Here is a 13,597-nt window from a genome sequence, read left to right as displayed (position 1 = left end):
ATGTTTTGTCTAGTCACCTGCAGGCTACCATCGTTTATCCATTACCTTCGTCAGTGGTTTCAAAAAATAAATAAACACATGTAGAGTTGTAATCCAGTTTTTGTTTTTGCAGAAACTTACCACAATTGGATCCTGGTGAACCGACATCGCATAACATGTATGACCCATCACTGTCCAAACAATGTGGTACCTTCATGTTAGGAAGCTTCCGACAATGGTTGTTGTCAAGAGAATAAGCTTTCAACCTTCTATCATATAAGCTTTTCTCACCATCTGATAGATTTTCCAACCCTACAGACCACTGAGAGCAGGGTTTTCCAGAGGCCGACGTATCCACTTTTCCAAAATAATCGATCCCACTTTCCTCTTTATAGCATTCGTCTGTTCCCCCTTCAGTAGAACATATATTTAATAACGTGTGAAAAATATACACTATGAAAGGAGGCAGTTTCAGTTGCTGATTTGATTATATTAATTAATTTTCATAGAGAGAGAGAGAGAGAGAGAGAGAGAGAGAGAGAGAGAGAGAGAGAGAGAGAGAGAGAGAGAGAGAGAGAGAGAGAGAGAGAGAGAGAGAGAGAGAGAGAGAGAGAGAGAGAGAGAGAGAGGGGGGTTGTGAGTGAATTGAGGAATTATATATTTAATGTTAGAGGGGACTAGATCAACATATTTCAATTATTTGTATGATTTGTTTTGAGAAAGTCAAACTTACCATATGATGTGTAAACTTCAATTTCAATCAATTCTAATCCTTCAAATATATAGTGTTGATACATGATTTTTCCGCGTGACCGATAAAATAGTTGTCCACAAAACCACTGTATCCATACTGATCCATCGTCGTTGTGTTCCATTGTGATTTTTAAATTGTCTTCTCTTTTATTTCGAAATTGTCCTGAATTAAATACCAGGGCCCCTCCACATGTCAACCACTCATCTCCAACATCCACGGGTGGGTTATCAGTGAAATACACACCGTGTAGCATTGACACTTTTGCAGCCAGCGTCATCCAATTCAAATAAAAAGATAGATAATATGATATTTATAGAACATCATTCCCCACACTATACATTCAGTAATAAGACTTTGCAAATGCACGATCACAAAAACGAGTTAGTATTTTCTTGGATATACCACTTTAATTTATATTCCATCCATCATGACAATATGTCTTGCAAATATTTATCGATGATATTAGTCGCCTGCTGATCAATCTCACTTGTATTCACATAATAATATTTTGTGAAAACTCTAATCTATAGTCGAAATTGTGGAAGTCTCGTGATGATTAACCTTGTTTAAATTTGTTACTTTTATATGGGGAGAACCCTGTTTTGTACGTGCTGTTCGGTACTATTAGTGCTGATCAATATGGGGAGAAATGCTATCTGAGTACCGTGAAACACAAACATTATTTTGAAAGCCTTTGCATCATCACATGAGGCGTATTGCTTTAATAACGGATTCCTAAGTTGACCACTCTTTAGACAGGGAAACCTGTTGAGATTCTTAGGTTGACAGGTAAAGCTTTAAACAAATGAGTTAGCTTCTCACCACCATCTCGAGGAAAAAAAGTACACATCATGATCAGGGACAATTCACAATATCGCACGTTAGCTCGGCTGGTTAGAGCACTCTGACTAGTGTTCATGGGACGTGGTTTCAATTCCTACACATGTCACTTTTCTTTCCTCATTACAAACAAATTTTCTTCGATATTAAAAAAGTAAACTGTCTATCATACATCTGATAAAAGTCTCCATTTAACATAAACGTCTCTTACTCGTTCATATTCTGTATTTTATGATAAATTTTGCCGCCATTCCTTAGTTATTGTGAAGGTCAAGGGATAAAGGGATGCACATATTTGTACTTAATTCAGTTTCTGACAGTTGTGCCAGCTTTGTTAGAATCCGAGCAATGCATGTCAAAGTTATATATGAATGTTTCGAACATTTTAGCCTTTAATATAGCATTCAAGGGCAAATATCAAGGTCTCCGTACTAAGCTCGTCATCGATAACTGGTGTAGACACTAAAACAAGATATGTCTGTTAAACTCCCAAGGTAGGAGACATAAATGTTAGGATCACTATTTGTCCATTATCATAAAGGTCGCAAAACAAAGTAATGTGAAAGCTCAGAATTTACGGTGGGGAAAATGTTTGGTCAAACCTGTTTTCACAACACCCTTCGCACTCTCAAAAAAAATTCATGCGCCCCCCCCCCCCACCCATCCTCATGACCCCACTATTTTCGTAAACCTCAACGGCTATACACATTTTCAGATGTGCAATTATACGGTAACCTCCTCCCCTTTACACACACACACACACACTTCTGTAGTCTGGAAATGTGCAGTTGCATGGTACACTACAATAAAACAACCAGTGGCAATCGACGCCATCGTCTATACTTAGGGATTTCTTTAGAAATAGGTTTAACGTGATTGCCACAGTTATACATTAACCATTGCAAAACTGGGAAGAAAGCCTCAAAGGCTCATATAATCCCTTGTAGTATTTATGTACTGGTCCAGTCTAATTTTAAAGTCCACAACAGTTTTGGCTTGGATGATGTGCTCTGGCAAATTATTCCATTGAGATTTGATGTGCTGTGAGAAGAAATATTTTCTTATATCTAGTTTGACTGTAGATTTTGCACGCTTTTGTGAGTGTCCTCTTGTCCTGTTGCTTTGGTGATGTTTGAATAATAAGCCTTGTTCAAATTTTGTTCAATCCCTTGATGAAACAAAACACTTGAATTAACGCGTTTCAGCAGCGGCGATCAATATATCTTAGGTGGAGAAAATGAATAACGAACGGTAAATTGCGAGATCTCGTGTAGCGCAGTAATTCAGTATGAGAAGCCGTCATGATGGCTGCGTCTCCCCCCCCCCCCCCCCCCGCAGTACCCATGACGTCAAACTTTCCGATTAATTCCTTGTATGGAAGTTTTCGGGCAAAACGATTTGCCCGAGTACTTTCCGAACATTACAAGGTATCAGATGGTGAATGCATGCCGTGCAGTCGACGTCATGCTAATGGAGAAAGACGATCTGGATTTTTCGTGATTTAATCGTGCACTTTTTGTAAACTTGGTGTATTAGGTAAGCTTTACTCATGGTTTGTATGTTGAGTGACACTGATACCATTAAAATCATTTTTTTAAACTGAAACTTTTTTTCAGCTTGTGTATTATCATGTCTGTCTTTGTAAACTACTACTGAGTTGTCGGAACTGTTCGTTTTGTGTCGGAATGATCGTTGGTTGTGTGGTGACGTATGCTTCGTTGTCGATCGTTCCCATGGTCACGGCGTCTACCGGCAACAGCGCCAAATTTCAATTCTTAGTTGTCGGCAACTTTCGAATATGGAGACCCAGCGGGAACTCGAATTCCATCGTATTCTTTTGACTAGTAGATGTAGAATTTGTTCTGGAAAATTGGTAGGTACAAAATATGAAGTTGAAACTGTATCTGATTACCTTCTGAAATGCTTTTCTGTCAATGTTTCGACGGATTTATGTGATGTACACCCACAGTTTGTTTGTAAACACTGTAAAAGAACAAGTGACTACTTCCACAAATGTCAAAAAGCCGGTAAACCCCATGAACCATCAACCAGTGTGTTTGTGTGGGAAAAAACATTGTCGAGTTGAATGCTGTATGGGTTGTCAGGATCAAGTGGTATGTTTTGATTTGAAAGAATGATGTGAACTAATTTCTCTCCCCTTTTAATGTCAACATGGAAAAAATCAAACACAATTATTTTTTATCAATAGGAAAGTATTTCTGCCTGTGGTGTGTGATCACCAAAGACACTTCCAAAATGTCACCAATGGAGAGACCTCCCATACAGCCTAGGAGCCTAGAGATGGTGAAGCGGGATTTTAGAAAATTCACAGTAAATGGTGCTAAAATAAAAAATGCAAAAGAATACAACAGCCATTTTTCAACATTCCTCTTTGTCGGGTCAGTTCTTTTCCCTGTGTTGTAGTGCAAGATGAACTGATACATAATTACTTTAACCTGTTTATCTGTTTTTGCACACCAAATATAGGAGTAGATTTTTCCTGGCAAGTTTATTTATTTCACAGTTATTACTTTGTACTCTAGGTGTCAGTACCAGTCCTCCATATCTCACTTGGCATATTTCAGCGAATATTCAAGCTCATTCAGAAGGCCTGTCAACTTCTTGACATTGGGATTTTTTTTGCTGTTGTCAAGAAATGACGAGCTGGACGAGCCCATCCTTAAGCCAGGAGAATTTGATGAATATGTAAGGATAGTGGAGAATATGACAACATATGAGCATGAGGCAGATGAACTAATGACAGAGCTACAACCCTGGCTGACACTATCCATGCTGTCATGTTTGGAGACGACGATGATGATGGCCCATCAGTTAGACAACTGAAAGATATGGAAATCAAACAAGAGAAACTACTTCAACAGGCCAAGCAAAAGGTTACTAATTTTTACCTCCCGTAAGGGTACGGGAGGTATTAAAAGGGAATGCAGGCCTCGAAATTCGTTTTTTTTTCCCACCTGCCCATTGGGCAGGTGGTTGAAACTTTTACCTGCCCAACCAAAATTTTACCTGCCCAATTTACCTATCACTGATTTTGTTACTAGTCTTTTAGATCAAGTCTTCTACGGTAAGTACCACTATTTAGCCACCTGTCTAATGCCCTGATCGCAACATAGTCATCACTCTCTGGCCCATCCAATACAATACGTAGTAACGCATCTAATGAGTCAATACTCAGTGAACTGCGCCAATCTGTTTTCACACGTTTCATTGCCGAGAAACCACGTTCACAACAAGCTGTGGACATAGGATACAGCATTATGATTTGTACCAGGTACAGTATAGTAGCATATCTCTCAATCAGTTCTGGATCTGTAAGTAAATGCTGCCACAAAGGTAAGTATCTTAGATGTCTGTGATGTCTGTTTATCTCTAGTTTCATGTCCAACCACTGTGTTCTGGCATCATCTGCACTGAAGTTTGGAACTTGGCGCTGTAGAAGTGTAGTAAAATGCTGTATCAGTATGTTCACCTGAGCATCACCAAATGTTGCTAGTTGTTCATTGTCTTCTGGCCATGTACTGACATCAAATACTTCTGATGCTACCAAAATGTTGTTGTCTCTCAAGTTGCCAAATCTTTCATCTAAGTGGCTGATGACATTATCAACAATTCTCTGTTTTGATTGCTGAAAATCAGGTAGGTCTGTGTCTTTAACTTTGATATCAGTGTCTTCCCACTTTCCTGTTTCTTGTACTGTATTAATAAAACCATTAAGTTGTTCTGATTGGTTGTTCACCATGTTTCGAAGTGAGAGTTTTACTCTCTCAATGGCTGTGTTGACCTGGGTAAGTACTACAGTATCTTTCTGCATGACTTGACTTAGGGCAGCAGTTGTATTCAGGACATCACACAGGAAAAGGAGGTGAAGTAAGAATTTGAAATTCTGCAATTTCTTCAGAGCATTTTTTGCCCTACCCTGCATCTCAGCACTTGCTTTCCTCTCTTCAACAATGTGTTGAAAGTGCACCACAATAACTCTGAAATTTCTAAGCAAGGCCTTCACAGCTCTGTACAAATGGGGAATCCATCTAGTACCAAGTATGTTGACAGGTTTCAGTACACTCTCCTCTAAGGTCTTGGCAATTTCTCGAAGTTCTCGAAGAGCTTTGGGGGAATAGTGATATTGTTTATATATCCCCTGCAACATATCTTTGGCATCTTGTAAAAATGTCTCTTCCTTGATTGCTTTCAGCACTCCTAACTCTAGTCGATGTGCAACACAGTGCATTTCAATTAGGTATGGCACATCTCGTTTTATAAGGGCAGCCACTCCGTTCTTTCTACCCATCATTACAGACGCTCCATCTGCACCAAATCCAACCGATTTCATCCGCCACTGTTGACCATTTAAACCGAGACCCTGTTGAAATCCCTTGTCGATAGATTGAAGTACACCTTCTGCATGGGCATTTTCAACGGCCTGAATACTCAGAAATTTATTTTGGGGCAATCCACCTTGGATGATTCGGACATACATCAATTCGTTTTCATTCACTGCAGTATCAGTAGAACCATCACACATTGTTGATAAAAATGTTGACTGTTCAACTATTTCACGTAGATCTTCTTTCATCGTATCGGCAATCACTTGTATAAATGCCCGACAAGCGTGATCGTTGAAGTATGTTTTACCAATCTCGCAATCATTTTTCACGTGTAATCGGCAAAGCTTTGGGAAAATGGTAAAAGGGAGTTCTTCCTTTGCTACAAAATATGCAATATTGAATAATTTGACCATCTTCCCCCTCATTCCATCTTCCATATTCGCAATAACTCTATCCATTGGAGCTGGTTGGCGACGAACGAAAACGGCAGCTCTGCATCTTTCGTGGGGTTTACTTTTATCGTGTTCCGTCAATGCCTGCTTTCGATTACGTGTTGTACCCACAAAGAACGCCGATGTTTTGCTAGCTAGCCCAGGAAAATCTCTGCAATACTCACAATACATGTAGACATCATCATCTTTCTCTTCTCTTTTCAGTCATTTATATTCTTTCTCCCATTCTTCACGGTATTTTCGCTTTCTTTTCTTTTCATACTGCTTCCAAAACGTTGTCGGTTTGCTATCTCCGTCATCATCATCATCATAATCTTTGTTTGACTTTTCAGTCTCTTTCGATGTACTTGGTATTGCCACTAAATTATCACTCTCCATACACAACTTCCCAGCTTTCTCGCCGTCACCACCCTCACTTTCTTTTCTTTCTTGCTTCTTCTTCTTTTCATTTGGCGTATCATTGTTTGAAGACTTCGTAAATCCAAACTTTAATAAGCTCATGTTTATTCAACAGCTTTCATTTAATAGCATACTACGTCACTTCGAGGTCAGGGCCCGCAGAGGTAAATACGCTACTTCATGAACACATGACATGGCTGGTCACATGAGTGAAACACATGGTTGCTATTGATATGCAAATCAAACAAATAAGTGCCTATATGACGCGAATGTCCATATACGGAGAGGTTGAAAGGTTATTGCATTCTGGCATTAGGCAATGCGGAAATGAAGAAACTTAGGTTTGATCGAAACATGATCGAAACAAGCTAAGTTACAAGAGATAAATCGACAAAAAATAAAACCCCAAAACGAATGCTATAACAATTATTGACCAAATTAGAATAAGCAGTTTATAATAAAGTATTCCCAAAAAAAGCGCCGGCCCAACTGGGCAGGTGTGCGTAAATTTTACCGGCCCAGCACCACTTTTCACCTGCCCTGGGCCGCTGGGCCGGCGGGAATTTCGAGCCCTGTGAATGTCTGTCTGTGTGTCTGTCTGTCTGTCTGTCTGTGTGTCTGTCTGTCTGTGTCATCATTTTCTAAAAATCGGCTAGCTCAATTGTAATGACATTTGTGATATATAATCGTTAGGGTGATAGCTAGACCTGATTAGGTTTTGAGCCAGATCTGTTCATGTTTAATTAGAGAAATTTGCATATTAATGAAATCAACTAATTATGCAATATCTTAAGACTGCATACTTCAATTTCAATATAATTTTGTATATTCGTTAAACATAACAACATACATTTGTCCTATAAAATTCATTGATGTATCTTAAAGCGTTAATGAATAATTTGCATAATTAATGATTTTCGGTAATTAGGCTATTTCTTAAGAATACATACTTCAATTCCAATATAATTCAGTACACACATTAACCATAACAATCGCATATGTCCTGTAAAGCTTGTTGGTTTACCTTTCAGTGTTAATGAATAATTTGCATAATTAATGATTCTTGGTAATTAGGCTATATCTTACGACTGCATACTTCAATGTCTATACAATTCAGTAAATACATTAACCATAACAAATTGTGTATGTCCTATAAAGTTAGTTGATGTACCTTACAGTGCTAATGAATAATTTGCATAATTAATGATTTTCGGTAATTAGGCTATATCTTAAGACTGCATTAAGCAGTATCATACACTCTTACATACATTAACCTAGGAAAGCACGCTTGTCCAAAAGAAGCCTGTTACCATAGTTTTTTTTTAGTTTAATGAGTTATTTGCATAAGTAGTGATTCCCTTACGGGAGGCATTCAGTTTAAATCTGGTCAATATCTTTTTTACCTAGATACCTCTTTGATAAACTTGGTGACATTTTGTTATATTATAGATATTCAAGAACAGTTTTACAATAATCGTGTTTCTATTTTAGAGGTTGAAAGCAATTGAGTTGAGGGGTGAGCTACCTGTACAAGCTGGATACACTGTAAGGAGCCTAGAAACTGCTCTCGACTCAATACATATGTACCTTCAGGCCTATCAGAGTCAATCCTTTGTAGGCAACCATGTCAACAGGTACTGCAAGGTTGGTTGTTCATAGACAGCTGTTACCATATAATTTTATGGGTTATTATTTTTTTTATAATTGTTCATGTTGTGGCTAAAGTAGCCATTGTTACTGTTACAATTGATATTGTTTTCATGCGCAAATGATATTATTTATTAAACTGATAATACTCTCAGATAATACAACCAGTTTAACATTAAACAAACATTCACTATCACCTAACCTCATTTACTTTATCATTAGATCTACATCATTTGTAGCTTTCATTTATTAATCACCTTTGAGGTGACCTTGATTTACTGTTGCATTCCACCATGCCTCAGTTTTCTATCAATATTGTTTGTATTAAACAAGTTTCCTTTATTATAAACAATGTGTTTGTACAGTAGTGTATATTTTAACTTAGTATAGTTTGCTCAAACACCTGAGTTTGACAATTTCTTTTACAGCTGTTTGTTTTTTATCCTTGTACATTAACCCACTCTCTACAATACAGTTCTAATCAGTAGTCAGTTAACTGTTTGATTACATGTTCAAGAAGTTACTTATATTACAGTTTTACTAACATCCATTCCTTTACAGATTGCTAGTTTTTCAAAATATGGAAACGAATAGTTATATGTGCTTGTGATTTTCCCTATCAAATACAACTCACTACAAAACACACTTACAAATATTTTTAAATTTGTTACAGCCAGGAAATGTCACTATACTGTGTGACAGTGTCACAAATGTAACGGAGAAAGTGTGTCCCAGTCTCCTTGTTAAAGCAAGAGAGATAGTGGCAAAACACCAGCCACTATTCACTCACTTTGCAAAGTGTCACAACATATATTCTGTCTCACGTAGTGTCACAGATGATGAAGTTAAATGTTTGGGTATGTAGATGGTTCTATCTAACAGTTCTTCTCCCTTTGCAAAGTTCTTGTTGGCATTAAGTTTGGTAACATGTACACATACATATACTTTCCAGAGTAGTCAACAATGCTGGCAATAGGTGGAATTGCAAAATCATGAAGTGACATCGACTTTAGGTATTTGATTCAATTTGTCAGCCTTTTGTACTGATTCTTTCATTTTTATTGTGTTGGCACTTTTCAAATTGCCAAAGTCACACCAAAATCTCTAAAATGTCTATAGTGTATAGTCAATATGTATGGTGAAGCCAGAGTGATATGTACATGTATACATTTTCTCTATAGTGTTTGGTCATTGTTCGCAAACATGAATAGATGGTATATGTACTGTGTACATTTATGTTCATAAAACTGGCCATGTTGTGTTTCAGATTTCTTGTTGTTTTCTTTCAGTTAGTGATTATTATTGTTTTGTTATACCCAAGTTCCAGTATTTGACTAACTACAACCCTATAGACAAGGGATTTGTTCAGTTGTTTAGCAAGTTGATATTCATATTAACCATTGCATGTTTCAGTTGTCTACATCACATATACTAACATGTTGATTGGCAACTTATGTGGAAGGCTCTGTTGAGATAAGTATTCTCTTTTAATTTCTGACTGGTATTTACTTTGATTATGTATGAATACAATATAGTTACATTCAATTCTTAGTCAGAAATCTTGACTGAACTTGTTTTCCTTGCACAGTACGTAACATGTTGATAGTATAGTACATTATATGGATAAAATATCAGCTGTACTGGGAGTGAAAAATTGATACAATATAGGAATTGTATATTTTAAATTTGTAAATGTGATGTGTTTTTGTTATGTTTCAGAAAACTCAGTAGTTCAGCTGCTACTCCACTACAGGACGACTTTTCCGGAGGAAAATGTATTTCCCAAATTACACATGCTGGAATGCCATGTTGTAGACCGTGTTAAGGAATTCAATAGAGGGCTTGGGTTATTTTCAGGACAGGGTATTGAATCGATTCATCATCGATTTAATGAAGCATTCAGAAATTATACTTGTATCCCCAGTGATATGAGCAAGAAAGTTCTCCAAATGGTTAAGGATCACCATGTTAGAACACACCCAAGTCATGAGAAACCGGAAACACACCTGCGTGGACCGTACCCCCCAAAAAGTGAAATTGTAAATAAGAGTATGTGTATGATACTTATTATTGAGTATTATATTATAGCATTACCAATTCCAGTGAATTTTGTGACGTCATTGCTGTACATTATTACTGATAATGTACTCCGTTATTAGGCATTGCGGCCCTGGAACGAGCATAACAATACAAGCTTATGTCCGTAATGAGAGATGAGATTTGTTCTGTTTCTTCATACGACTAGGTATTTTTTCGAAATGTATGTTGTTATACTTATAATTCTACTGTTTAAAAATACAACGCATTCATGAAACAAATTTGTGTTCACAGCAGTTCATTGAAGTGTATATATGTATTTACGTGTATGTACGTGTCGCTATGATTAGTATTCAGCTTCCGGGCCGAACATGGCAGACGATGTTCAGCGCTGTGTATATTATACGTTGTTTTGCGTTTCTCGGTCTACAAATTCACTGGAATTGGCAAAACTATAAAATAATAACAATAATGTACGCCCTCCCAGTCCATAATGGACTCAAGCAAACTTTGCACTCCATAATGGGCTCGGCTATCGCCTCGCCCATTATGTCGTTCAAAGTTTGCTTTCGTCCATTATGGGCTGGGAGGGCGTACATTATTGTTTAAATAATGATAACAATAATAATAATAAATATTAATGATAATAATTCAAAGATACATATGTGTGTTGAACTAGACACTCACACATCTACCTACCCCACCTATTCTAAATTGAGTGTAATCGGAACCGCACAATTTTTTTACTATGCCTAACAAGATACTTACGTGATTGTCCATCAGTGAGAACTCTGATACTGTTGACTATAACCTCTCGAGGAAATTGTATAACTAAAATCCCAACTGCTAAAATTACTGATGGACACGTCAGGAAGTGTTTATAAGCCTCCCATGTGTTATTGGGCTCAAAATTCCGAGTACTGAAACTTTTGCCACTGAATTCAAGACCAAACCATGTTGTAGATCTCATGCTAACGAATTTTTTGTCTTGTTTAAGCCTTCCATCATTCAGAGCATGGATGTTTAAAAGTAATTCTGATATGAAAGTACTCCCGAATGCAATGTTGTACATTCCTATGGGGGAAACAAATCGAATTTATTGATTACAAAAGGAAGCAAACTTCATGGCGTTTTCTTAAAGCTCGTTTTTTTTCTAAGAGAGAGAGACAGACAGACACTCAGACAGACAGACAGACAGACAGACAGACAGACAGACAGACAGAGACAGACAGACAGACAGAGACAGAGACACACATACAGAGAGAGTCAGAGACAGATAGAGACAGCCAGTTATACAACAACGCGTTTATTAATATGCTAATTGGGGACAATGTCGACAGATTTCATTTATATCTTAAGGCAAGCGGAAGATTCTTAGTATAACCTAAAATGTGTAAATCGAGAATTGCGAGCATAGTATTAGGAGATAAAACTATGTGAGTATCTTCCTACGCCTTTTTCGCTATCATAGAACTCTGAACATGGAACAATCTCAAACATATACTCAGTACGTGAAGACATTGTTATCTGATAATTGTCATTAATGTCATTGCAAGACTTCGAGAAATTGAATATCATTATAGTATGTACCACCAGATTTACACGTGGTAAAGTTGAATGTTCTTGGCCTAAGAATTTTCTTTTTGAAAAGTTAATAATAGTAATGTAGACGTTTAAATTAATGGCTTGAACCTCAAAAGAAATGAATGTAATATTTGCACAAAGTTGTCAATAAACCTATAAACACACACACACACATACACATACACGCATACATACCGTACACTACACCACACTAACTATACGACACCACACGACATTGCACTGCGCTACCCTATACTGCACTGCACTACACTACACTACACTACACTATACAGTACACTACACTACATGTCTATCACATTACATGTATTAACTCGCATTCTTTACAAGTGTCTATGTGTTAGAGATTGGCTGACATCATGGAACCGTTGTAGACATAACATACAAACAGTACTCTCATTTACTGTCGGCAAATGGAATTTTAATGTACATTACAAATTATATTAATGTTTTCGGCTTTTCAATGAATTTGATACGATTGTATATGAAATATGATATATACAGGAAATTAAATCTCCTGATTTAAACTTAAAACAGTCTGTCGTTGTTCGTATTGGAAACTACTGTTTGATAATATACTTACTCCTTCCTGATGATTGATAGCAGGCCTTGTTGGTATCATCCCAGCAACAACCAGTTAATTCGCATTCTTCCTGCCGGGATGCATTACAGTGTATTCTCGGTGCTCTTGGTAGCCAGCATGGCGAACCTTTAATAATTGAAAACTAACTTTGAATATCTCAATAAATACAATAGATAGACACCCGACAGCGGTATATCCGGCAACAATACAAAATACACCTAACAGACAATACGGGTTTATACAGCTCAGATACAGTCCAGGGTGATCTATGGATAAGCTTAGGGGCTTTGTGTCTGAAAAACAATACCAATTGTGTTTTGACATCCCTGAAGAGACAGTAGATTTTATTGAAAATCAACTAAGATCGTTAGATCCAAGAAAAGCTTCAGGTTTAGATGGGGTTCATTCTAGATTTCTCGTGTAATAATAATAATAATAATAATAATAATTTATTTACTCTGCGACCCCTTCCAATGGGAGTATGAGAGATAGTTAAAATATACACATCAAAAAATACAAATCAAAAAGTACTTTCAAAAAACAACTGATATATACAGAAGTGACAGACAGAAAACATATACATTATACACAAGTGGGAAAAGAATGCTTACACAAAAAGAAAAATTGAGAAAATAAAACCAAAAAACATGCATAACAAAGGGAAAAGTCAGTTACCTGGCAGATGAAAGAGACTACATGTATATATATAAAGATTACTCAAATTTTGTCATAATGATTTTAGCAAATTTAGCAAGTGTTTCGGTGTAATATTTACAGTTAAGTAACTCTTCAAATTTTAGTGTATTTGGCTTCGTGTAATAATAACTCTTGATAAATTTATGTCTAAATTCTTTAAAAGCAGGGCAAACAAGGATGTAATGGTATTCATCGCCTAATTCGTTTAGGTTGCAGATAGTGCACAAGTTATTGTGGTTCTCAATTTGAAAACGACGATCTG

General features: G+C 36.9%; 1 protein-coding gene across 1 annotated transcript; it reads right to left on the bottom strand.

The window, feature by feature from the left end:
* Positions 1-4,631: 4,631 nt before the first annotated feature.
* Positions 4,632-6,542, bottom strand: LOC144433141 (zinc finger protein 862-like). Its single transcript, XM_078121450.1, has one exon. It carries the CDS (start codon positions 6,540-6,542, stop codon positions 4,632-4,634), a length of 1,911 nt encoding a protein of 636 aa, XP_077977576.1.
* Between the last annotated feature and the right edge of the window lie 7,055 nt (positions 6,543-13,597).

Source organism: Glandiceps talaboti, chromosome 3, assembly GCF_964340395.1.
Source record: "Glandiceps talaboti chromosome 3, keGlaTala1.1, whole genome shotgun sequence".
Taxonomy (NCBI): domain Eukaryota; kingdom Metazoa; phylum Hemichordata; class Enteropneusta; family Spengelidae; genus Glandiceps; species Glandiceps talaboti.
This window is presented reverse-complemented; position numbering and strand designations above follow the sequence as displayed.